Here is a 27237-nt window from a genome sequence, read left to right as displayed (position 1 = left end):
CGATCATCACGTGGTGCTTCGAAACAACGAACCTTCGCAACGGTGCACAGTTAGGGGGAACACGTCTCTTGAAATTTTAGTGAGGGATCATCTTACATACTACCGTCGTTCTAAGCAAATAAGATGCAAAACATGATAAACATCACATGCAATCAAATAGTGACATGATATGTCCAATATCATTTTGCTCCTTTGATCTCCATCTTCGGGGCACCATGATCATCTTCATCACCGGCATGACACCATGATCTCCATCATCATGATCCCCATCATTGTGTCTTTATGAAGTTGTCACGCCAACGATTACTTCTACTTCTATGGCTAACGCGCTTAGCAACAAAGTAAAGTAATTTACATGGCGTTATTCAATGACACGCAGGTCATACAAAAAATAAAGACAACTCCTATGGCTCCTGCCGGTTGTCATACTCATCGACATGCAAGTCGTGATTCCTATTAGAAGAATATGATCAATCTCATACATCACATATATCATTCATCACATCTTCTGGCCATATCACATCATATAGCACATGCTGCAAAAACAAGTTAGACGTCCTCTAATTGTTGTTGCAAGTTTTTACGTGGCTTGTAAAGGTTTCTAGCAAGAACGTTTCTTACCTACGTAAAACCACAACGTGATATGCCAATTTCTATTTACCCTTCATAAGGACCCTTTTCATCGAATCCGTTCCGACTAAAGTGGGAGAGACAGACACCCGCTAGCCACCTTATGCAACTAGTGAATGTCAGTCGGTGGAACCTGTCTCACGTAAGCGTACGTGTAAGGTCGGTCCGGGCCGCTTCATCCCACAATGCCGCCGAAACAAGATAAGACTAGTATCCACTATGTTCTGAGATTGATGTTGCTATGACTTTTCTATGCTTAATGCTTGTCACTAGGGCCCGAGTGCCATGATTTCAGATCTGAACCTATTATGTTTTCATGAATATATGTGTGTTCTTGATCCTATCTTGCAAGTCTATAGTCACCTAATATGTGTTATGATCCGGCAACCCCGAAGTGACAATAATCGGGACCACTCACGGTGATGACCGTAGTTTCAGGAGTTCATGTATTCACTATGTGTTAATGCTTTGGTTCGGTACTCTATTAAAAGGAGGCCTTAATATCCCTTAGTTTCCATTAGGACCCCGCTGCCACGGGAGGGTAGGACAAAAGATGTCATGCAAGTTCTTTTCCATAAGCACGTATGACTATATTCGGAATACATGCCTACATTACATTGATGAATTGAAGCTAGTTCTATGTCACCCTATGTTACGATTGTTACATGATGAACCGCATCTGGCATAATTCTCCATCACCGATCCAATGCCTACGAGCTTTTGTTGGGGAACGTAGCAGAAATTCAAAATTTTCTACGCATCACCAAGATCAATCTATGGAGTAATCTAGCAACGAGGGGGAGGGGAGTGCATCTACATACCATTGTAGATCGCGATGCGGAAGCGTTGCAAGAACGCGGATGAAGGAGTCGTACACGTAGCGATTCAGATCGCGGTTGATTCCGATCTAAGCACCGAAGAACGGTGCCTCCGCGTTCAACACACGTGCAGCCCGGTGACGTCTCCCACGCCTTGATCCAGCAAGGAGAGAGGGAGAGGTTGAGGAAGACTCCGTCCAGCAACAGCACGACGGCGTGGTGGTGGTGGAGGAGCGTGGCAATCCCGCAGGGCTTCGCCAAGCACCGCGGGAGAGGAGGAGGAGGGAGAGGGGTAGGGCTGCGCCGAAAGAGAGACGTTCTCATGTCTTGGGCAGCCCCAAACCTCAACTATATATAGGGGGGGGAGGGGGCTGCGCCCCCTCTAGGGTTCCCACCCCAAGGGGAGGCGGCCAGCCCTAGATCCCATCTAAGGGAGGCGGCCAAGGGGACGAGAGGGGGGGTGCCACTAGGGTGGGCCTTAAGGCCCATCTGGACCTAGGGTTTGCCCCCTCCCACTCTCCCATGCGCTTGGGCCTTGGTGGGGGGCGCACCAGCCCACCTGGGGCTGGTCCCCTCCCACACTTGGCCCACACAGCCTTCTGGGGCTGGTGGCCCCACTTGGTGGACCCCCGGGACCCTCCCGGTGGTCCCGGTACATTACCGATATCACCCGAAACTTTTCCGGTGACCAAAACAGGACTTCCCATATATAAATCTTTACCTCCGGACCATTCCGGAACTCCTCGTGACGTCCGGGATCTCATTCGGGACTCCGAACAACATTCGGTAACCACGTACATACTTTCCCTATAACCCTAGCATCATCGAACCTTAAGTGTGTAGACCCTACGGGTTCGGGAACCATGCAGACATGACCGAGACGTTCTCCGGTCAATAACCAACAGCGGGATCTGGATACCCATGTTGGCTCCCACATGTTCCACGATGATCTCATCGGATGAACCACGATGTCGGGGATTCAATCAATCCCGTATTCAATTCCCTTTGTCTATCGGTATGTTACTTGCCCGAGATTCGATCGTCGGTATCCTGATACCTTGTTCAATCTCGTTACCGGCAAGTCTCTTTACTCGTTCCGTAACTCACATCATCCCGTGATCAACTCCTTGGTCACACTATGCACATTATGATGATGTCCTACCGAGTGGGCCCAGAGATACCTCTCTGTTTACACGGAGTGACAAATCCCAGTCTCGATTCGTGCCAACCCAACAGACACTTTCGGAGATACCTGTAGTGCACCTTTATAGCCACCCAGTTACGTTGTGACGTTTGGTACACCCAAAGCATTCCTACGGTATCCGGGAGTTGCACAATCTCATGGTCTAAGGAAATGATACTTGACATTAGAAAAGCTCTGAGCAAACGAACTACACGATCTTGTGCTAGGCTTAGGATTGGGTCTTGTTCATCACATCATTCTCCTAATGATGTGATCCCGTTATCAACGACATCCAATGTCCATGGTCAGGAAACCGTAACCATCTATTGATCAACGAGCTAGTCAACTAGAGGCTTACTAGGGACATGGTGTTGTCTATGTATCCACACATGTATCTGAGTTTCCTATCAATACAATTCTAGCATGGATAATAAACGATTATCATGAACAAGGAATATAATAATAACCTATTTATTATTGCCTCTAGGGCATATTTCCAACAGCTTTTCACATATTGTTCTTCGCTTATTTACTTTTCCGTTGCTACTGTTACAATCACTACAAAACCCAAAAATATTACTTTTGCTATCGTTACCATTACTTCCATACTACTTTGCTACTAAACACTTTGCTGCAGATACTAAGTTATCAAGGTGTGGTTGAATTGACAACTCAACTGCTAATACTTGAGAATATTCTTTGGCTCCCCTTGTGTCGAATCAATAAATTTGCGTTGAATACTCTACCCTCGAAAACTGTTGCGATCCCCTATACTTGTGGGTTATCAGGTGGCTACCGGAATGTTATCAACAATAGTAACAAGGTCTTCCTGACAGAGTTGTACACCGAGGTGTTTACCTAAGCAGAGAATTAACTCTGCTCCGATAAGTTAGATTACGAGAATGGTTAAACAAACCAATGGAAAGGAAAATGTGATTATTAGTTTAACCAGACCAATGGAAAGGAAAAGGTGCTTATACAAAAGTATTAGAGTATATGCTTCCCAAGAACAAACAGAGCAAGATATACATGACAGTACATCAAGTACTTATCCATTTAGTTAATGGGGCAATGAGAATCATGATATTACCCATACAACGGTGTTTGGATAATAGATCAAGAACATTCGGCAATGTGCTTCCAATGTTCTTGTTGATATTCGGAATACCTCAGTCATGCTTCGAGGTAGCATTAACATGGTGTTCCAAGTAGTGGTTTGAGTTGAAGATCACAAGAAATACTCAAGGAACAATTGCAGGAATAGCAAGGAGTCCAAGGTATAACCAAGACATGATCAAATTTGTGTTGGAAAGAAGACAAGGGGTTGTCGATGACAACTCAAATCATCGAAGGTCAAGGATGGTATTTCTTATCTGAATTCGATTGATATGCTGGAAGAGCTCAGAATGTTGACGAGCACAACACAATTGTCGAGAGATTTCAGGAAGATGTAATCGATCGGCGATGACATCAAGTCAAAGGAATGATGAAGTGAAAAGTTATTGGAACCATGGGTACAACACAAACTTGAAAGCAAGCTTGTTGTTCAAGGTGAAATGGTATGACGAGGAAGATCGACAGAAGCTTAGCTCATCGTCGAAAATTGTACTCGGGAAAAAAGGACCAGGTAGCACAGTTAAAATTTAGCATGATAGGGATATAGCCGATCAGGCTTGGAATGACTGGAAGGATTATTAAACTCGTAAGCAATGAAAATTACTTAGAGTTATCGAATCGGAGTGCGGAATCGATTCACTTACCGGTGTTCTCGAGTGACCAACCACTCAGAACCCGGGGATATTGGATTTGGTGATCAAGAGTAGTTCGATGAAGAACTCATAAGAAGTTATGTAGTTCCTGCGATATTCCCGAGATACCAAGGGGTAACACTCGAGGGTAAATCAGAATGGAGGTTGGGCAGGCATATTGGTTTGCAGAAGACAAGTGCTTTAGCTTGTCCGCCCAATGGGATCAAAGAAGAACAATCATGGTCGGGACCATGACTGTAAAGAATCAAAGCAAAATACCAAATGGATTATGACAAGAGTTTATTATTATTATTTTTACGAGCAGCTTTCATGATAAGTTCTACATCGGGTCCATGGGCATGAACACAAAGGTTCAAGGTCGACTCCCACTTATTCAATGCATAACCTTTCATTCACTCCTCGTTTTCGAAGAAATTGTAGTGCAGAAGATTTATCTGGCGAAGTACTAGAAGAGTAAGACTCACATATCTTTGGAGTTCACACGGATTAGGGAAGGCATAGGTTCAACCCGTAGGGGTATCTTACGAACATATACCACAAACTTCAGGATTAAAATATACCAGCTCGAAAGCAGAGCATGGTTGACAAAAGCAGTTGATAGAATTTACCAAATGCATTATGTGTCAGGGCAAAACTCACAAGTTTAATGAATATGAAGGACATTGTCGGATAATAATCCAACCAAGGATACGGCGGTCCATAAAAGATCTGATGTGAGTATCGATACTCACCCAGAAGAAGAAAGAATGCAAAGGCATCGGGTTATAGATATAACTGGATAACTTCAAAGCTTGAATACAAAGGAATTACGATTTTCAAATCAGAAGATTTGAAGCAGAGGCTCTGATCAAAAGATAATTGAGTTGAATCGACACAGATCGACAATCAATCAAGGTTTGATTTGACAAGAACAAGCTCATGTTTGGAGTGACGTCTGAGCCGGAAGGATGAATGCTAGGATCTGATTGAGGATTACGAGCATTGGCGACATATTGGATCAAACAAGAAGATGCTAGAAATATGGAATTAACCATAATGCAAGCAAACAAGAATTTCAACAACAATAGGCTGCTGAGGATTTTTGGAAGATCGAATGGTATTTCGAAGACTTTTGTGAAATACCTAAACAATTGGGATGAACGAATCCCCGATAATTGTGAGGAATTATTCATACACGTATTCAGGCGGAAAAGGAGCTGCAACACAGCAGGCACAATGGATTCTCGAAATACCTGAAAGTATTACAAGGCATCTTGTAATAACAAGATCAACTGGGGATGACAATATGAATGACAGGTGTATGTAGTTATCCAGAGGGATTTATCGGTGATATGGAATTGCAACGGCGAAGGGCACAAGGGTTTCGGGGAAACATCGGAGAGTATCTTCGAAATCTTCTGAAGCAGCAAGCGATCATCTGGACTGAAGGGGCTCTCCGGTAGGAAGTGGTTACGAGAACCTAAAGTTAGAGTTAGTAAAATCTTTAACCCGAATAGAAGAGAGATCAGAATCCCAGAGTAAAGACGAGGAATAAAAGATCCTAATACCACCCAATGGCGACGTGGGCCCGTAAGCTACACAGCCAAGTTAGTAAAACAGTTTTGGACAACTAGACTCAACTTCGGCCAAGGAGTTGGAAAGGGGGCTTCCTACAAGCAGTCGGCTCTAATACCAACTTGTGACACCCTCGATTCAATCGTACACTAATCATACACGCAAATGTGTACGATCAAGATCAAGGACTCACGGGAAGATATCACAACACAACTCTAGGCACAAATTAAAATAATACAAGCTTTATGTTACAAACCAGAGGGCTCGAATACATAAGCTCGAATACACAAGAGTCAGCGGAAGCAACAATATCTGAGTACAGACATAAGTTAGACAAGTTTGCCTTAAGAAGGCTAGCACAAAAGCAACAACGATAGAAAAGGCAAGGCCTCCTGCCTGGGAGCCTCCTAACTACTCCTGGTCGTCGGCGGTCTCCACGTGGTAGTAGGCACCCTCGGGGTAGTAGCAGTCGTCGTCGAAGGTGGCGTCTGGATCCTAGGCTCCACCATCTGGTTGCAACATCCGAGAAGAATGGAAAAAGGTGGAAAAAGGGGGAGCAAAGCAACCGTGAGTACTCATCCAAAGTACTCGCAAGCAAGGATCTACGCTACATATGCAACATTATCAAAGAGAGCTGTATATGTGGACTGGGCTGCAGAAATGCCATAATAGGGGGGAGAGCCTAGTCCTATCAAAGACTAGCAACTTCAACATCTTCCGCGGTCTTGTAGCATTAGAAGAGTACAGATCAACATAATGTAAAGTAGTAGTAGTGTTATCAACCTCGGCCAGAGATCCTTTCTCGACTCCCTACGAGAAAGCAATCCCAGAGCCATACAATCCATTTCTCATATCCATTTCTCATCTCAAGTATCCAGTTCTAGTTGTATCGATCGGGATACAACTCCAAGTGCCCGTTACCGTAGGACAGGCTATCGATAGATGTTTTCTTCCCTGCAGGGGTGCACCAACTTACCCACCACGCTCGATTAACTCCGGCCGGACACACTTTCCTGGGTCATGCCCGGCCTCGGCCAAACAATACGCCGCAACCCGACCTAGGCTTAATAGAGAGGCCAGCACGCCGGACTAAACCTATGCCCCCAGGGGTCATGAGCCATCGCCCCGGGAACTCATGCACGTTGCGAACGCGGCCGGTGAGCAGACCTAGCTACCTCCTTAAAAAAGGCAGGTGCTTACCAGTCCAACCCAGCGCGCGCCGCTCAGTCGCTGACGTCTAATAAGCTTCGGCTGATGCATACGACGCAGAACGCCCATACTATGCCCACGTGATGGTTAGTGCTATCAGGACAGAGGCCCCTCGGATCAAATATCCAAATCGTAGTGGATTAGGAACGCACGGTAACAAGCAGAGACTCACGAAAGATGTGACCCCGTCGCCCCGTCTCGAGGACTTGCGGCAAGGGCTAAGAATGCCCGGCCACGCCTCGTAATTATCTCACGGGCACCCTCCAGGTCAACCCGACTCCTCATCACTTGCAAATATGCTCGCGCGGGTACCCCTCAGGGCCGACCCGTCTTTAGTAACAGGGTTCAGTGTAAATTCATAGTAACCATAGTAATTGTGTGTCTAACACCAAGGGGAAAACCTGAGGAATCACCCTTGACGGATTCCACATGATGTAATCATCAATGTGAACGTAAGAGGATCCACCCTCGAGGTTCACACTTGAGGGGTTGCACGACAGAGTCGTATTGGAAGTGGTTAAGGCGGAATCACCCTCGATGACCACGACCGAATAGCTACACTACAGGGTTAACATCAGAAGTGCTGATGAGGTCTCACCCTCGGTACTCGATAGTAACCCAGTAGTGTCGAGCAACTAAGGGGAAAGTGATGTGCGGTGCCGAGGCCTGGTCTTCGATCCCGTTGATCGGGTCTTCGATGATGAAGCAGGGGCAACAAGGACAAGGTGGGGGTCACTGATGGATCACTAACCAACCTATACTAAGCAGTTTAGGATAAGCAGGTAGGTAACAATAAGCAGGTTACAAAAGCAGGCTATGCATCAGAATAGGAGCAATCAATTATAGTAACAAAATCTAATGCAAGCATGAGAGAATGGAATGGGCGAGATGATCAAAGGGGGGCTTGCCTGGAAGCTCTGCTGCAAAGGAAGAAGAGTCGTCGGTGATGTAGTCGATCACAGGGGCAGCATCGGTCTTGGGGTCTACCGGAGAGAAGAGGGGGAAGAAACAGTAAATATAAGCAAACAGAGGTACCACTAAGCATTACATGACGAAAAGCAGAACTAGGTTGCTCTAACGTAGTGTTGCACGATATAGGTGAAGGGGGAATTCAACCGGGAAGGTATTTACGATTCCGGACCTGTGTCACACAAATGACCGGAGGGGGAATGTTCCATGTTCAGATAGTTAGAGGCATCTGACATGTAAACGGGCTGCGTTTTCGGATTCATCTCGTCATTCTGAGCAACTTTCATGTAGAAAACATTTTCATCCGGGCTACGGATTATTTATTATGATTTTTCAAAGATTAAACCATTTTCTGGAATTAATACTAATTCGAAAATAAAGATTAAATTGCTACGTGCATACACAAAGTGTACAAAGCAGCATAGAAGCTGACAGTGGGCCCCGTTGGCTGCCCAGCCAGCAATCAACGTTGACCCGTTGACTGGTCAACGAAGTCAAAGGGGCCCACATGTCATCTGGCCGTAGTCACTGACGGCTGGGCCCAGTCAAAGGCCACGTCAGCAAAGTCAAAGCTGACGCGTGGGCCTAGTCACTGACGGTTGTCATTCTCACCAGGCTATCCTAATCAGCGTCATTAGCGCCTAATCACGTCGGACACGTCAGCGCCGCCGGAGTTACGCCGGCGACGACCCAACCGACGGCGGAACTTCACCGCGCGGGCGCCACAGGGCACCAAAACGCACGCGGTTTGCGGCTACAGCTAGCTGTTGATGCGGCGCATCCGATGGAGCAAGCAGCAGGGGCGGGGATGGCCAGAGTGGCGCCGGCGACAAGCTGTGGCGGCGGTGGTGTTCGGGCCTCGTTTGAAACATGGCAGGAGCGGCCTAGTGGTGCGGTTGGGGCAGCGACTGGGTGCTGCGCGCGTCCTGGAGCACGCCAGTGACTTGCGCTGGGGCTCGGGAGCGCGTACGGCGCGCGGGCGGCAGCCATGGCGGGCGGCGGAGCTCTCGGTCGTTCTTCGGAATCGGTGAAACGGCGCGTGCGCGAGCGATCTAAGAGGCCCGGCCGCACCACAGAAGTGCCCTGAGCACGGCAGTGGGCTCGGGTGACCACGACAGCTACCACAGCGCCGGCGACGAGTTCAACAGCGGAGCAAAGCTCCGGCAATGGCACGGCGGCATCGACCGCAAGCTACGGCAAAAAGCAGGCGGCCAGAGGGAGAGGAAGAGAGGGGAATGCTCACCGAGCGGCTAAGAAAAGCCCTCGACAGGTTAGGAGCAGCAGAGCAGAGTGGATCGGCGGCGGCGGTGCGTCGGGATCTAAGGAGGAAGAAGGTGGCTTGCCGGCGATGCAGGGCTCCTCGTCCCTCGTACATGGTCGAGGAAGAAGTGGCCGACGTCGGCGAGCCCAAAGGACGAGACGGAGAGACGAATGGGGCGCAGTGGTCGCGTGGATGACGGAGAACGGCGGCGATGGTGCTCGGGCGTCGATGGGGAACGAGGGGGAGAGGAAGTGAGCGCCTGATGGATCTGGTGGGGAGAGGGAGAGGCGGAGCGGGCGAGGGGAAGTGAGAGTGGCAGGGGAGGAGGGGACCAAGGCATCGGGAGGCTTATCCACCTCGACGCCGGCAAGCGGGTGCGGTGGGGGCGCTCTTGGCACGTGCACCGGGTCGGTGGAACAGGAGGGAGGGAGAGCGACCTGGGAGGGGGTGTGGGCCGGCCTGCTGGGCCAGCTGGCTCGGGTGGGCCGAAGCCCAAGTGGGCAGGAGCTTTCTCTCTCTCACACCTCTTCTTTTTCTTTTAGTTTTTCTTTTGAAAACTTTTCTGTTTTCATTTAACAATAGCCTTTTACATTTTCTTTTGCAATAATTACCTTTTGCAAAAATGTGCCACTGGTGAAAACAAATACTAGGGTAAGTGGTGCACTGCCACCATAAGCTTGGGATTTATTTGGATCCATTTGGAAATTTCCTAATTGGAAAGGCATTTTAAAATGCTGTTTTGCACTGTAATAGTTGCTTCTGTCCACCTTAGAATTGTGGTGAAGTTGTTTTCCCTTAAATATAAATTGTTTTGGAATATTTCCTAAATGATGAACATTTTTCCAGCAACTTTGTGCAACTTGAAATTTTCACTTTGAATTTGAATTGGATTCAGAGAAGGAATTTGAAATGAGATATTAATCCAATATGATTAAGCTTTGTAAATCAAGATGACTTGGCATTGATCATAAGGGATTACTGTAGTGTGATGCTGGGGACGTTACATGCAGTTCCAAACAGAGCGTCGTGGCGGGATCTACGTGTGAAGCGGAGTACATAGCTGCTTCGGAAGCAGCAAATGAAGGAGTCTGGATGAAGGAGTTCATATCCGATCTAGGTGTAATACTAGTGCATTGGGACCAATGAAAATCTTTTGTGACAATACTGGAGCAATAGCCTTGGCGAAGGAATCCAGATTTCACAAGAGAACCAAACACATCAAGAGACGCATCAGGATAACTCAGACTCAGGATGCCTGAGAAGAAAGGTGCAACACAAATTGTCGAGATGACATTGTAAGATTCTCGGGAATTGAACTATGGAAGCTAGTTCCGAAACAAGAGTTCAGCATTAAATCAAGGAGAGGGTGAGGAGGTGGCTGATGGTCTCAGTGACAATTCATCGAGATTACCAACAAGATGGATTCCACAATTATGTGAACAAGGAGATAACATTTGTGAGATCAAATGGTATAATGATGTATGCTCGAGGAAAACATACATATTTAAACATTGGTTGAAAGGTGCACCCGAAATATGGGCTCGGTAGCGCGATCAATGTTAGAATGGTGATTCAATAACCAATAGTCTAAGAATGAACTATCAACCATTAACTTCAAAGCAATAGGGTTGCTAGAAATACTAAAGTCTCACAACAGAGTTCTCTTGTTGGTGTTTCGGTTGGAAGCAACACGGGGTCCAAAAAAAAGGATGGTGATGGCGAGAAGCATCACTGTAACAAGAATTCTTAAGAGGTGGAGCAATTCTCACTACATCCTTGACATAAAAGATGGTAATACTTCAAGGTAGAACATAATACAAGCTCGAAAGCAAGTTGCATCCATAACATGAACAAGTTTGTGACGAAAGGAAGGTAAGGATGTTGTCGATGGTAACTCAAATTACCAAGGGATGAGGATGACACTTAACATCATGAATACGATTGTTATCCTAGAAGGAGTCAAAATGTTGATGATGATCACGATAAATTTTGTCGAGAGGCTCCACAAAGAAGCAATCGAACAGCGGCTGCATCAAGCAAAAGGACTGATGTAGATCCACGGATACATCACCAACTTGGAACCAAGCATGTTGTCTGAGGTGGAACGATAAGATGAGGAATTCAATGTAACCTTAGCTCACCGTCAAAAGTTGTGCTCCGGGAATAAGGACCAGGTAGCATAGTTAAAATCAGCATGATAATGATATAGCCGAACAGGCTAGGAATGACGTGATCTGGTACAAACTCGTAAGTAAAGAAGATTACTAAAAGTTGTTGAACCATAGTGTGTACTCGGTTCAGTTATTGGTGTCTTTGAGTGTTCAATAACTCAGAGCCCGTGAAAAATTGGAATCAGTGAGAATGTAGTACTTGATGAAGAACTCATAAGAAGTTATGCAGTTCCATGATAATTTCGAGATACCAGGGGGTAATACTCGATGACAGATCAAAGTAGATGTTGGACTAAGTTATTGCTCTCCAGAAGACAAGTGCTTGAACTTGTCTGAGAAATTGGATCAAAGAAGAACAATATGGTCGGAAACCACGATTGCAAATGACCAAATCCCAGATATAAGATGAAATTATATCAAGGGGATAATTATTGTTACGAGAAGCTTCCATGACAAGATCTACATTGTGTCCATGGGCATGAACACAAAGTTCAAGGTCGACTCCCACTTCTTCAATGCATAATCCTTCATTCACTTCTCGCGTTTGATGAAGTTATAGTGTAGAAATTTATCTGGCATAACACCAGTAGAGTATGACCCGTAGAAGTTTCCCGAGTTCATACAGATTAGGGAAGGCATTGGTTCAACCCATCGGGGCATCTTAGGAACATATACCACAAGCTTCGATAGTAATTATCACTAGCTCGAAAACAGAGTATGGTTGGCCAAATCCGAGAATAGGATTTACAAATGGCATTATGTAACAGGGAAAGAACTTCCGAAGTGATTGAATTGGAAGGACGCTGTCGGATAATATCCAACAATGGATCTGGTGGTTCGCAAGGGATCTGATGTGAGTATCGGTACTCAACCAGAGGAAGAAAGAATGCAAGGAGATCAGATTGTAGAAACAACCGACTAATTCAAAGCTCAAATGCAAAATAATTATGATTTCCAAATCAAGGGATCAGAAGCAAACGCTCTGATTAAGGATGGATAAGTTGAGCAGGCTTAGGGGTACAATCGATGGCAATTCGATTGGTCGAGATCCAGCTCATGTTCAAAATGACATCTGAGCCAGAAGGATGAATTCTAGGATCCGATTGAGGATTGCGAGCATTCGCAACATATTGAATCAAGAGACTCGAAATGATAATGACAAAGGATACTAAATGAATATTGCTGGTCTTAAGGAACACAACCAAAATGCAAGCACACAATTGCAGAGCAATAGCGGGCAGAGGATTACCGGAAGATCAGATAACATATCAATGCATCTTGTGCATCATATGAACAACGGGGGAAAGAACGCATACTCGGTAAGTGCGGGGAATTATCCGTAGGGGGTATTCATGAGGCAAGAACTGCAGGGCAGTAAGCTCAAAGGATTCTCAGAACAACGGAGAGCAGTTCGGGGCATCTTGTAATAACAAGAACAGTGGGATTGAATGTAGGCAAGTGAGTGCAGTTATCCATACGGATATAATAGTGGTAGGGGATTTGTAAAGGCGGTGGGAACAAGCGTCTCGGGGAAACATCGAATAGCATCTTCGGAACCTTCTGGTGAAGCAGTCGATCATCTGGAATGTAAGGCGCTCTGGGAGAAAGTATTATCGAGAACCTAGAGTCAGAGTTAGTAAAATCGTTTAACCCGAATAGAAGAGAGATTGGAGTCCCAGAGTAAAGACGAGGAATAAAAGATCCTAATACCACCCAATGGCGACGTGGGCCCATGGGCCGCACAACCAAGTTAGTAAAACAATTTTCATCAACTAGACTCAACTTCGGCCAAGGAGTGTGAAAGGGGGATTCCTACAGGCAGTTGGCTCTGATACCAACTTGTGACGCCCCCATTCAATCGTACACTAATCATACATGCAAACGTGTATGATCAAGATCAGGGACTCACAGGAAGATATCACAACACAACTCTAAAAGTAAAATAAGTCATACAAGCATCATAATACAAGCTAGGGGCCTCGAGGGCTCGAATACAAGTGCTCGATCATAGACGAGTCAGTGGAAGCAACAATATCTGAGTACAGACATAAGTTAAACAAGTTGCCATAAGATGGCTAGCACAAACTGGGATACAGATCGAAAGAGGCGCAGGCCTCCTACCTGGGATCCTCCTAAACTACTCCTGGTCGTCGTCTGCGGCCTGCACGTAGTAGTAGGCACCTCCGGTGTAGTAGGAGTCATCGTCAACGGTGGCGTCTGGCTCCTGGGCTCCAGCATCTGGTTGCGACAACCAGGTAGAAGGGAAAGGGGGAAAAGAGGGATAAAAGCAACCGTTAGTACTCATCCAAAGTACTCGCAAGCAAGGATCTACACTACATATGCATGGGTATATGTGTAAAGAGGCAATATCGGTGGACTGAACTGCAGAATGCCAGAATAAGAGGGGGATAGCTAGTCCTGTCGAAGACTACGCTTCTGGCAGCCTCCATCTTGCAGCATGTAGAAGAGAGTAGATGGTAAGTTCACCAAGAATCATCGCATAGCATAATCCTACCCGGCGATCCTCCCCTCGTCGCCCTGTGTGAGAGTGATCACCGGGTTATATCTGGCACTTGGAAGGGTGTGTTTTATTAAGTATCCGGTTCTAGTTGTCATAAGGTCAAGGTACAACTCTGGGTCGTCCTTTTACCGAGGGACATGGCTATTCGAATAGATAAACTTCCCTGCAGGGGTGCACCACATTACCCAACACGCTCGATCCCATTTGGCCGGACACACTTTCCTGGGTCATGCCCGGCCTCGTAAGATCAACACGTCGCAGCCCTACCTAGGCACAACAAAGAGGTCAGCACGCCGGTTTAAATCCTATGGCGCAGGGGTCTGGGCCCATCGCCCATTGCACACCTGCACATTGCGAACGCGGCCGATAAGCAGACCTAACCTCCCTAATACAAGAGCAGGCGTTCCAGTCCAATCCGGCGTGCGCCGCTCAGTCGTTGACGTCAAGAAGGCTTCGGCTGATACCACGACGTCGAGTGCCCATAACTGTTCCCGCGTAGTTGGTTAGTGCGTATAGGCCAGTGGCCAGACTCAGATCAAATACCAAGATCTCGTTAAGCGTATTAATTGAAGTATCCGCGAACGCCGACCAGGGCCAGGCCCACCTCTCTCCTAGGTGGTCTCCACCTGCCCTGTCGCTCCGCCACAAAGTAACAGTCAGGGGCCGTCGGGAACCCAGGCCCACCTCTACCGGGATGGAGCCACCTGCCCCTTTAGCCCCCATCTCTGAATAGTATCATAAGTAATGTAACAGTATAAAGTATATAACATATGCCCGTGATCACCTCCCGAAGTGATCAAGGCTCAATAGTATAGCATGGCAGACGGACAAGAATGTAGGGCCACTGATGGAATACTAGCATCCTATACTAAGCATTTAGGATTGCAGGTAAGGGTAACAACTGTAGCAACAATGACAGGCTATGCATCAGAATAGGATTAACCGAAAGCAGTAACATGCTACAATACTCTAATGCAAGCAGTAGAGAGAAGGAATAGGCGATATCTGGTGATCAAGGGGGGGGGGCTTGCCTGGTTGCTCTGGCAAGAAGGAGGGGTCGTCAACACCGTAGTCGATCGGGGCACCAGTAGCGGCGTCAGTCTCGTAGTCTACCGGAGAGAAGAGGGGGAAGAAACAATGAATATAATGCAAATAGATGCATATCGATGCATGACATGACAAGTAACGGTGCTAGGAGTGCCCTAACGCAGTAGGAGGTGATATCGGTGAAGGGGGAAAACATCCGGGAAAATATCCCCGGTGTTTCGCGTTTTCGGACAGATGAATCGGAACGGAAAAGTTGCGAGTTTGCTATGCTAGGGATGTGTGGCGGCAAACGGGCTGCGCATCCGGATTCGTCTCGTCGTTCTAAGCAACTTTCATGTACAAAGTATTTCCATCCGAGCTACCGTTTATTTTAAATTAATTTTTAAAGATTAAAACATTTTCTGGAATTCATTTAAATTAGAAATAAATGGTTAAATCGCTACGGGTACACAGAATTGTACCTAGCTATTTGCACCAGGTGCTGACAGGTGGGGTCCAGTTGACTGCCCAATCAGCACTCAACTAGGACCGTTGACTAGTCAAAGGCTCAGGGGGCCCGCATGTCATTGGCTGGGTTATCCCAGTCAGCAGTTTGACTGGTCAAAGGAACCAGTGGGACCCATGTGTCATAGGTACAAGTTTTGACATAAAATTTATTAGTTTAATTAACTAGATGGGGTCCACCAGTCAGTTTCTATTAGCAGTGTCATTAGTGGTAATTAGTCATTAGCATTTAACCTAATGGCCTCGGGCCCACTAGTCAGCGGCACAAAGGCTGGTTAGGAGCACCGTGCGGGTACAGGAGAGCGCCGGCGGCGACGGCGCTCGGCTGGCGGAGCCAAGGCCGACGCGGGCGGCGTGTGGGTGGAGCAGTGAAAAGGCCGGGCGCGACCAAGGCGGATCCAGCGCGAGTAGGGCGAGCTGGGCTGTAGAGGACGTTGCGGGACGACAGCGGAGTAGAACAGCAGCAGCATGGGGCCGGCGTGGTCAAGGAGGTAGAGAAGCAGCAGCTAGGCAGTAGCAGTAGTAGAGCAGTGCGCCGGCGGGCGCGAGTGCGGAGGGTCGAAGCGGGGCGTGGGCACGTCGACTAGGGGGTGCAGGCCGAGCGTGTGCAAGGGACCTGGGGCGCGACGAGGGGGGTGGTGACCGCGGCATCGACGACCAGCGCAGTGCGCAGGGAAGAGAGGAGGGAGTGGAGGCCGGAGGTGGCAGCTCACAGGGGGCCGGTCGAGGAGGGCAGTGGGCTCGGGGTGGTCCGGCGAGGCAGATCGACGACGGGGGCGAGGTGGCGGCGACGGGGTCGACGTCGGGGTGGTCGAGGCGGAGGCGCTCCGGGTGGCGGCGGCGAGGCGTGGTGTCGGGGACGAGCGGCGGCGTCGCGGCCTCCTCTGGTTCCTGCTCCTGATCTAGATCTAGATCGAGGGGGCGGAGGGGGAGAGCGAGGTGAGTGGGGAAAGTGGGGTTCGTGGCTAGGGTTCGGGCACGGCAGGCCATATAGGCCAGGGGTGCGGGTGGGCCGATGGGCCAGCCGGCTGGGCCGAAGCCCAGTTGGCCGAGGGGTTTTCTTCTGTTTTTATTTATTTATTTTCCTTTTCTTATTTTCTTCATAGCTCTTGTTTAATTGTTTTCTTTTTGTTTTAACTGGTTTTAGTTTTATAAAGTATAAAAATAGTTCAGAATTTAGTACTAATAATTATGCTAGTGCCCCATTAACTTTTGGGGCAACTAAATGAATAGTTTGTTATTTTACAAAATACAAAAGGCATTTACTTAATTGTTTTACCTACTGTTTTAATTACTTTAGCGCATTTAAACCTTTTATAAAAATTGTGGTTTCATTAGCATAATTACCTATGCATTATATGTCATCTCTCGAGCATTTTAGTTTTAGTTTTTGAAAACTTTTGTTGTTTGCCTATATTTTAAATTTGAATTTGAATCAGGTTTCGAACTAGCGCGAGATTAGCAATAGTAACCAAGGTGACGTGGCGACATTAACGTGGGATTACTGTAGCCTAACTATCCGGGCGTCACGGGGGGGGGGGGGGGGCGAATCCTACTTGGACTGGAAGTCCAAGTAGGACTCCCCCCTTGGCGCGCCCTCCTTGGCCGCCGGCCTCCTCCTCCCCCTCCTTTATATACGTGGCCAGGGGGCACCCCAAAGGCACAACAGTTGCTTCTTAGCCGTGTGCTGTGCCCCCCTCCACAGTTTACCACCTCGGTCATATTGTCGTAGTGCTTAGGCGAAGCCCTGCGTTGATCACATCACCAACACTGTCGCCACGCCATCGTGCTAACGGAACTCTCCCTCAACCCTCTACTGGATCAAGAGCTCGAGGGACGTCAGCATGCTGAATGTGTGCTGAACATGGAGGTGTCGTACGTTCGGTACTTGGATCGGTTGGATCGTGAAGACGTTCGACTACATCAACCGCGTTATTAAACGCTTCCGCTTTCGGTCTACGAGGGTACGTGGACACACTCTCCCGTCTTGTTGTTATGCATCTCCTAGATAGATCTTGCATGATCGTAGAATTTTTTTTGAATTACTACGTTCCCCAACAAGATGAACTCATACAACCCACAAGGTTTCCAGAAAGTAGGCGTATTGGATCAATTAACAATCACACACGGCTTCCGCCAGAGAACTTTTTGCGTTAGGTCACCTTGCACAAACGTTTCCACATAAAAAATTATGTGTGATATACATACGAACGGAAACATTTTTCTGGGATTCACTGTGTGGGATGTACATACGAACGGTAATTATTGGGCCTGTATAATTGTCTTCAATGCCTCACCCGATCACAGACGAGCTCATTCTAGCACACGTGTGCGACCGGAGGGCCTATCTCCGATGGTTTCTAGGTCATGTGGGAAGGACCCCCCTATCACGCACACTCACTAGGCAACGGTTTAAAACTCCGTCATGGAAAGGGGGTAAAAACCGTTTGTATAGCACGTCTCTGCACCAGTGCATGATCCGGTTTTCCTAGGATCGACATTGTTTGATGGTCACCCATCTCCTTGTATCGTTCGACCGTGTACTATTTTTGGTTGTTGCTTTATATATAAAGCGGGACGAAAGCCTGTTTCGAGATAGAAAAGAGAGACCATATCAATGTTTGAAAGCAAGGTGTGTGGACGACTTTACCATGTGCACTCTTACCCAACCGCCAAGGAAAGTGCACTAGACACAGTCGCCGCCAGGGTTTCTCCTTCCTCTCGGCAGCACTAGCGCCGGTCTGCCTCGTCTCCTGTGGCCTTAGGGCCATGGAGGCGTGGTGGATCCCGGCCCTTGTTGGCAGGAGGGATTCGTTTTTGATGCTTTTCTAAGTTTTGTTAGTATTTGTATCCTGCTCAGAGCTTTCTGAAGATGGAATAAGGTTCTCCCCGCCTAGCCTCCGTCTCGGTGGTGCTTCTAGCATCATCGAAGGGCGCAAGGAGGTTTATCTCCAGCGGATCTCGCGGGATTTGTTCGACATTTGTCTTCGGTGAATCCACGTGGATCGCGTGTCTATATGTTGGATCCTTATGATCTAAGCTTCTTTTCAACGGTGGCGGTTGCTGTTCTGGTGTGCTAGCCCTATAGGGCCTTAGAGCATCTCCAACCGTTTCCCCCCAGCACACCCGGCGAATGCCTTTTGGCGTTTACGCTGGTGGTTTTTTGCCCTGGGGGCGATCGAGTTTCCAGCCGCGCCCCAGGTTTCGGCCCCCAGACACCCAAAAATTCGAACTTGTCTTTCCCGCTGCCAAAAAAACGCCACAGGTTCAGCGATCATCATGCCACAAGTCGGCGACCATCATGCCACAGGTCGGTGATCTAAACATAACCAAAAGTTCGACGATCAAAAGGAAAGGAATGTAGACATGGAACGAACGCATCAAACGGTAGGCTCCTCTGCCATGGGACTGGCCGGGGTGGGTGTCGGCATGGGCGTGGCTTCAGTGCTCGGGCTCGGCGTGGGCGTCGGCGTGGGCGTAGGGTCGGTGGTCGCCGCCGGTCCGGGCATCTGGTTCAAGATGAGGCCGCGCTCTGCCAAGTACCACGCCTTCACCTGGTCGTCCATCGTCGACATGTCTGCCGCCATCAAGAATGCCAAGTCGGTGTTCCTCTTCTTCGCGGCAACGTTCGTCCTGGGAATGTCGAGCTTAACATCCTGCTTCGTCATCAACGCCGACCACCTCGTGTCGGATTTCTCCTCCCTCTTGGCGACGCTGTTCTTGGCGTCGATGATGCACTGCTCAATCGATAATTGCAGCCGTGCGACAGCTGGTGCCGCGTCCCTCGCCGCATTGGCTCTTTTGTTGCCATCAGGGAGCCCCTCTGCCGTCGCCGGGGCAGGCGCGTCCGGCTTGTAGCTCTCCTTGGCCTTGGCCTGAGCGATCCGGCACTCCCTCCACTTCTCGCATGACTCGATCCTAGAGAACACGCGAAGGAACTTTAACTCTTGGTCGCTGTTGTCCCGGCGAAACATGTTGAACATCCGAACCATCGGCACAGCCAAAGAACAAGTGTCGGCGAAGAACACGGCGAAAGAAATGAGTCGCGACTGGCCATACCTGCCCCTCGACATTGGCGCCGCTTTCCGGGCGAGCCGCGACCTCCTCAAGGATCCCATGCCACTTGTTACAGGCCGCCTGGATGGTCGCCCAATGGTTCGCCATGGCCTTCTCACCGCGATCCATGTGGATGATGGCGTAGTCGGGATCGACCAACTTGCGCTCGTCGAAAGACGTCTTGATCCTTCTCCAGTATGTGTCGGCGTTCTGATTCGAGCCGGTGATCGGGTCGATGCTGACGGTCTTCCACGCTTCGGCGAGGCACTACCGTTTCTTATTTTTTCCTTTCGGCGCCGGTTCCGGCTCCGCCTCCGCCTGTTCATCCTCCTCCACCTCTTCCTCGGCGTTGTCGAGCTCGTCTTCCATGTAGGCAGTGGCCGGGCGGCGAAGCAACGCTCTGCTGGCTCCCCCCACGCGTCTTGCGGCAGTGGCCGGGCGGCGAAGCAACGCTCTGCTGGCTCCCCCCACGCGTCTTGCGGCAGTGGCCGGGTGGAAGGTTCATCATCCCCGCGCGAGACACCTCTTCCTGCTCCGTCGCGTCCCTGGCCTTCTTCATGATGAGCCTGTTCCGCCGGTTGGCGGTGACCGCCTCCCGACGATCAACGTCGGCCTTCCACTCGGCGTTCGACATGCCGGGGGGCCTTGCCATCGGCGCCCTCGGTGGCTAGGCGAGGGGCCGCATATTTCTCCGGCGGCATGGCCGAGGATCTAGGGAAGAATGGAGGGAGCGGCGCGGGAGAAGGGAGGGACAAGGTGGGAAATTGAGGGAAAGGGGGGAGAAAACGGCGGGAAATCGGCCGATGTCGCCGACAGCGCGGGCCCACGCGCCTTTTCGCTTCATCCGGCGGCCCTAGGCTCCCCCCCGGCGCGCTGGGTTCGGTTTGGGTTCGCCGGCTGTTATTTCGGCCCAAACCGACGATAAACAACGATCCGGGGGCATGACTGGGCCGATTTTTCGTCGCCGGTGCTAACAAAGGCGCCCTGGGGAACATGTTGGGGGGACGAGTGGAGATGCTCTTAGCATGACGACTTTCCGGTTGTCTACTACAATAAGTTTTGCCCGGCTCCAGTGAGGGAGGGGCGATGACGGCGGCGTGCCTGCGGCTCGATTCAGTGCGTGTGGTCGCCGCTAGGTGGTATATGAATCTGGATGTGATTTATTATTTTTAATATTATTTTTGAGGGTTATTTCTAATATGGTCTGTACAATCATGATTGATGATGAATAGATTGGAAGTTAAAAAAACATACACAGGAAAGATAAACGTTTTTAAGATGGGAGGGGAGTGCGTCCGCCGGACCACCACCTACCAGGTCACCAAACTATCCATGCACCGAATAAACGGTGGACAAAGATTGTTCCACACGCTGTTCGTCCTGGCCAAAAAACAAACAAACAAATAAAAAAGATGTCGACCGAGCATCCTAAGCTGGGACTGGACTCGGGCGCGTGGGCACATGACGGTGCCGCCGCGGTGGGGTCCGTCCACCCCGGGCCAGGGCCGTGGCAGCAGCAGCAGCAGCGGGCAGGAGGAGCGACCGACCGTCAGGACGACCGCGCATTGAATGCGGCCCGCGGCTTGCTGCCCACTCCCCCCACCACTTTTCCCTTTTGCGTTTCCACCCCCGCCTTCCCCTCGGTTTCACCACCCAGCCCCGCTTCTTGGCGCCTACGCGACGTCACCACGCGCTGTCCGAGCCACGACACCCCCCACCCCAAGCGAGAGAGAGGGAGTGAGTGAGTCCCACTCACGCAGAAAAGGCCACACGACGCGAGCGTAGTACGGGACGAGCGGGGGCTGCGACTGCAAGGGAGGGAGAGGGAAGGGGGAGAAGAGGAGTCCGGAGGAAGCAACACCCAAGAGCGAGAGAGATTTTGCTTCGCTTTCGCCCCTGCTCGAGCCTCCCCCCGCTCGCGCGGCCGCCGGGCGAGCACGGTCCGGCCCGATCCCCGCCCGATCGCCGCGGCGGGAGGAGCATTCGGGGAGCTGCTCGATGATGGAGTCGTACGCCGCGTCCCCCAAGGACGGCGGCGGGGGCGGCGCCGAGGGCGGCCGCGCTGACGCTGCCACTGGCCTGGAAGGTACGGCGCTCAATTCCGGCCCCGATGTGCGCAATTTCGGGCCCGCTGTTTCTGCGCGTGTGTTTTGGGAAAGGAGGGGGTTTGTGTGTCGTTTGCTTGCTAGGGTTTTGGATCTTCGATGCTGCCTGATCCGTACGAATGTCGCTGCGTGCCGCGGCCTTTTGTGTTCTCGCAGAGTCGATGTGGAGGCTGGGGCTGGCCGGCGGCGAGGAGGCGGCCGGGGAGGGGCTGCCGGAGCGGCCCGGCGAGGCCAACTGCGTCTACTACCTCCGCACGGGGGCCTGCGGCTACGGGGAGACCTGCCGCTACAACCACCCTCGCGATCGCGCCGCCGCGGTGAGCTGGGCCGCTTCTCTTCTCCCGATTTTATTTCTCCCATCATGCTCTGCTTCACTTCAGTCCAGTTGGGACTTGCTACTTACGACTCGCCAGTCCCTGATAATGACCGACAGGTTCAATTACAGCTGGTCGGTGCGGAGGGGAGCTTCCAGCTCAAGCCTCTTGCTGTGATTGAATTGAATTGATTCTAGTTATGGCTTAGGAGCCTGTCACGAGCCCATGGAAGTGAAACTTGATTGTGCAGTCGTCGGTTGCTGTCGTTGATTATGTGATTGACTCATTCTATAATAAGCCTTCTTGTCTTAGTCTCGCTGTTGATGTTGATAATTCGAAGGCCCACTTTCTGCTTACGCTGCCACTTGCTTATGTTGTAGGCCTGATCAGCACTCGGTCATATGGCCATTTTTCTATTAGGATTATTTTTACCTTGCAGCACAAGTAGATAGCCGTGTTCACATGTTTCCAGTGAGTTGTTGTAGAAGTGAGAACTTTATATAGAGTATACTACCTATTCAAGGAGCTTGAATTGAAGGTATAAACATGTTTTGTGCTCTGTTTTTTTAGTTTGATGGAGGGACAAGGACCGCACGCACAGTGGAGTATCCAGAACGCCCAGGTCAGCCACCGTGCGAGGTAATGAAACTAGTCCTCATCTTGCCAATAGTCGAAAACTCGCTCACACAGTGATATGAAATTGTATGGAATATAAGATCTTTCCTTTAGAAGCTGATACTTGCTATTTCAGTCATCATATATGCATTTTTTAATTATTTGGTGGATTGCTTACAGTATCATTTTTTCATATATTTTTTGCAGTACTACATGAAGAATGGGACTTGTAAGTTTGGCTCTAATTGCAAGTATAATCATCCCAGAGAAGGCGGTTCTGTACAACCAGTTGTCTTAAATTCCTGTGGTTACCCTCTGCGTCTGGTGGGACTGTTTGTTCAATCCAAATTTTGATCTAGTCTTGGCCCTTCTTTGTCCAATATCTAATGAAGATTCTTTTCGTCATGCAGGGTGAGAAAGAGTGTTCCTACTATATCAAAACTGGCCATTGCAAATTTGGATCAACATGTAAATTTCATCATCCAGAAGGGCCAGAACATGGTGTTGTTTCAGAGACACCAAACATGTATCCACCAGTGCAACAACTGCCTGTCTCTTCCCCTCTTCCATATCCACCTCTAGCCAGTTGGCAATTGGGGAGGCCTTCTGTTCTGCCAGGATCATTTTTCCCGGGCTCTTATCCTCCAATGATGCACCCATCTGCAGTCATGCCAATGCAGGGATGGAACCCTTACATGGTAAGTTTCTAATACTGTATTCCTTCTCATTTTGAACTTTGTGCTACAAATAGTAGATCATCGAGCAAGGGTGTTTTATATAAAATGAATCTTTTAATCTGGACCAAAGTATTAAGAAATTAAATTTGGAAGGTCTCTTATTAATGATACAACGTTTACTGTCTAATTTCGCAAACTCACAATGTATCGGGAGCATTGTGTTGTACAAGAAGATTACAAAAATGACCCAAAACATCATTTTGTACTTATGTGTTATGAAGATTGTGATGCATTGTCAGAAAAAGAAAATACTGAACTGCCCTGATGACTTCATTATCTTTTATTTTCTTATTAGCCACCTATCAACCAAGTCGCGTCAGCTGGGGGACAGCAAACTGTTCAGGCAGGACCATTGTATGGCTTATCACACCAAGGGCCTCCATCTGCAGTTGCTTATGGCAGTAATTATGCATCGTTGTCTTCTTCAGCATGGCCTTCAAGTGACAAACAAGAAGTTGTCTTTCCAGAGCGCCCTGGGCAGCCTGAATGCCACCACTACATGAAGACAGGGACCTGTAAATTTGGATCCACGTGTAAATACAATCATCCTCAATACCTGAGTACACCTAGGTCCAACTATATGCTGAGCCCTCTAGGTCTTCCAATTCGTCCGGTGAGTAGCTCTATACATCAGTCTGATTTTTTTGCATTGAAGTACTATGTTATCTTCAAATGGAAGTTAAACCAAAAGCATACTGCTGAATCATCATCTTGATGTTGTCCTTGATCAGATTGACATCACATCTTATTGTTCTGATACTGCAAAGTTGATAAGTGAAGTTTCATTTACTCGTGTAGTTTAGTCGAATTGCAAATTGTATAGTCAGGGAAGTAATGATCATTCAGTTTCCAGTTATTACAGGTTTTGAGTTTTACTGTAGGACTTGAAAGCAGTGCAGCTAGGTGGTATTCTGTCATAGAGGAATTATTGGTGAATGCTATGATTTTGGATCAAACATCGATCAAGTAGCCATACTTTAAAGAACGGATTCCATTGCTTTAGTTCATCAGCAAATACACCTTCCATATACTTTGTAGAACTGTTGAAAGTTCTGCCATGTAATTGCACCTTCAAGTCTGAGTTTAGCCCATTGTATAGTTGACTAGAATGTGAAGCAAAGGCAACTATATAAAATGTACTGTTTTTTAAGTCCGTAGCAGAACATGTGCATGCAAGAGGGTCTGTTCTGCGTCCATTGACCTTCTCTTCTAGTTTTTGTATATCGAAGAATATTATGTGTAGGACAGTGTTCTGTGAATCGTCAACCAAATGCAGATCGATGTTCATATTATTTAGGTAGGAGGCATACGAGTTTTGACCTTGTGGTACTTATTTGATTCTTCTTAAATTCAGTGTCCAGTGTAGATTGTGTTTAGTGCAAGTTTAACGGTTTCTTTGCACCAACGCGGAAAATAATGATGGCAAAGGGTAGGGAAGAAACTTCTGAGCATTGGAAAATAGTAAGATAGGATACTCGCTGCATGCAGGATTCTTGCTGCATTGCATGCTTTTGGAAACTACTCTTCTGGGTTTTTGCATAACTTGTGTCTTCTGTTTATTGCTCACTAGCTTGACCAGGTGCTCGTGCTTTAAATGGCTCTGCATCTGTGTAAATTTGACATACAAAGTTTAAAATTGCGAACATATATCTTATGATGAAATCTCTTAATTCTTCCTTCCTCAAAAAAAAAAAACTGTCAATTCTTTGAAGATGGAGGCTTTTATTAATGGAACATACAACACATCCATGATTGTGTTTTCACTGTGTTTATCCAGTACTATATTATTTTTCTGGTGGGTACTTCCTTGGGACAATCTCGTGTATGTGTACCATTTCTTCCTTTGCATATTTGCAAAACGAAACTACCTCTGACTTAGTCGCAAGTATCTTGATTCTTGACGAACTTAGGGATGGATGTTTGTTCTTGGCATACTGAAGCCCTTTGAGCCTTGTTACCGCATTAGCCTAAATCACTAGTAAAATTTGACAAAATCAGCGACAATTAATATGGATCGGAGGGAGTAGAAAGTTTGTATTGGAGTACCTTGTCCTATCTATGATTCCCTGTTAATCAGGAAAACCTCTTTTGCTTTCACTAGAGTTCACAGAAAAAACCCGGAAGTGCAGGTTACTGGGAGGTTATTTCTATACCTGATCAACAGTTGACAGACATCCTTTGGTGTGATGTGTTAGCACCTATCAGTATCGATTTCTTTTTGTCTTAGCCGCAATGGTTATGAATTTAATTATGTTAACTTTAATTTCTGGCACATCGCAATATGTTCGTCCAAACTTATCTGGGAAAGCACACTTCTCATAAATGTAATGTTCCTGTAGTAGTTCATTTTGGCTGCAAGTTATAAAATGCACAGTAGAATTTAATCTGTTATTGGATTCATTATGACAAAACATGCAAATACACAAGATAATCTGGTATATGGCACTGCACATTGCACATTTTTTTTAGTTTTGCATATAGAGCAAAATTATGATCAAGTTTCCTTTAATTTGCAGGGTGCCCAGCCATGTCTTTACTACTCACAGCATGGGTTTTGCAAATTTGGTCCCGGATGCAAATTTGATCACCCACTGGGTGCTCTGAGCTACAGTCCTTCAGCATCATCGCTTGGTGACGTGCCTATCGCTCCATATCCTCTCAGTCTCCCTGTTGCTCCTATGGCCCCATCTCCATCATCTTCTGGTCTGCGGCCAGATTACATTCTGGCCAAGGACTCCTCAGCAAATCAGCCAGCGTCACCTGGAACTACATTTGGAAATGCTGGACAGTTGTCAAAAATCTATGCTCCACACATGCTTCTCCGTCCTCCAACTTCTGCAACCGGTGCCACTGTCACCATCCATGGTGGAGAGTTCTGATCCCATTCCTGGGATGAAAATGGATGTTCAGAAAGCTTCTCAAGATGTTTTTTTTGGCGTAGATGAGATGAGATCTCGGCTCGTTTTTGCTCAGATTCGGTTCTACAGCAAATCTGTTTCCACTTCCCCTCTCAGCATCTGTTCACCCAGAACCCCCACCCAATGTGAATATGGCTGGAGCTGACATAGACAACGACGGCCAAGGTGGCAGTCTTTGCCATCTGAATAAATGCATAGATGGGGAGTGGCAAGCTCGTACCCTGCCATTTTTCTGTTCGTTGCTGAATTGGAAGAGGGAGAATCCTGAAATCCACTTAACTGGTGCCCATTCTATCGGTACATAATTATCGAAGGAGGCCACAAGATGCATCATTACAGGGAGGTTTTGTACCTGAAGACTATTGGGTTCGGCAATCTTGCCCAAATCTTTGCTCATTTAACCATCTCATATGTGTTATGCAACTACGAGTCTACAACTTCTGTAATATGTATATGTATATTCATAATGCGAACATAAGAACGTCGTAATGGAACCCTCGAACCCTCAATGGAATCATCTGCAGCTAAGTCAGCTCAGTTGCTTAATTGTTCATCGGTACAAGTTTGAGTCTGTCAGTAGGTAACACCAGTTCTGTGGCTCATTCTGTTCTTTGTTTTTTTTGAAAAGGGGGGTTCGCCCCGGCCTCTGCAGCAGAACGATGCATACGGCCATGATTATTAATAAGCAAAAGGTCTTACACATGTCTTGTTGTCTCAATCAAGGAACAAAAGGCTCACAAAGAGCTAAAAAGTAAAAGAGAAGCCACAACCGGCTGGCAAAAACGATAGGAACTAAAAGCCTATCCTATTACATGACCGCCATCCAAACCGGTTAAAAATATCCCGAGCTACCATC

At 48.1% G+C, this 27237-nt stretch overlaps 1 protein-coding gene across 1 annotated transcript; it reads left to right on the top strand.

The window, feature by feature from the left end:
* The first annotated feature begins 21470 nt into the window (after positions 1–21470).
* LOC123078063 (zinc finger CCCH domain-containing protein 5) lies at positions 21471–26934 on the top strand. Its single transcript, XM_044500452.1, has 7 exons — positions 21471–21778; positions 21954–22114; positions 22682–22750; positions 22934–23050; positions 23137–23424; positions 23759–24076; positions 25980–26934. Exons 1-7 carry the CDS (start codon positions 21691–21693, stop codon positions 26340–26342), a joined length of 1404 nt encoding a protein of 467 aa, XP_044356387.1. The 5' UTR covers positions 21471–21690; the 3' UTR covers positions 26343–26934.
* Positions 26935–27237: the final 303 nt, after the last annotated feature.

Source organism: Triticum aestivum, chromosome 3D (assembly GCF_018294505.1).
Source record: "Triticum aestivum cultivar Chinese Spring chromosome 3D, IWGSC CS RefSeq v2.1, whole genome shotgun sequence".
NCBI classification, from domain to species: Eukaryota; Viridiplantae; Streptophyta; class Magnoliopsida; order Poales; family Poaceae; genus Triticum; species Triticum aestivum.
Note: the sequence above shows the minus strand (reverse complement) of the source record. Positions and strands in the feature narration are given on the sequence as shown.

Bases quoted from the DNA above. Each gene is read 5' to 3' on its own strand.
- LOC123078063 (XM_044500452.1), top strand. From the start codon at position 21,691: ATGATGGAGTCGTACGCCGCGTCCCCCAAGGACGGCGGCGGGGGCGGC. The intron at 22,751-22,933 runs GTAATGAAACTA...TATTTTTTGCAG, and splicing joins CAGGTCAGCCACCGTGCGAG to TACTACATGAAGAATGGGAC. The intron at 24,077-25,979 runs GTGAGTAGCTCT...TTTAATTTGCAG, and splicing joins TAGGTCTTCCAATTCGTCCG to GGTGCCCAGCCATGTCTTTA.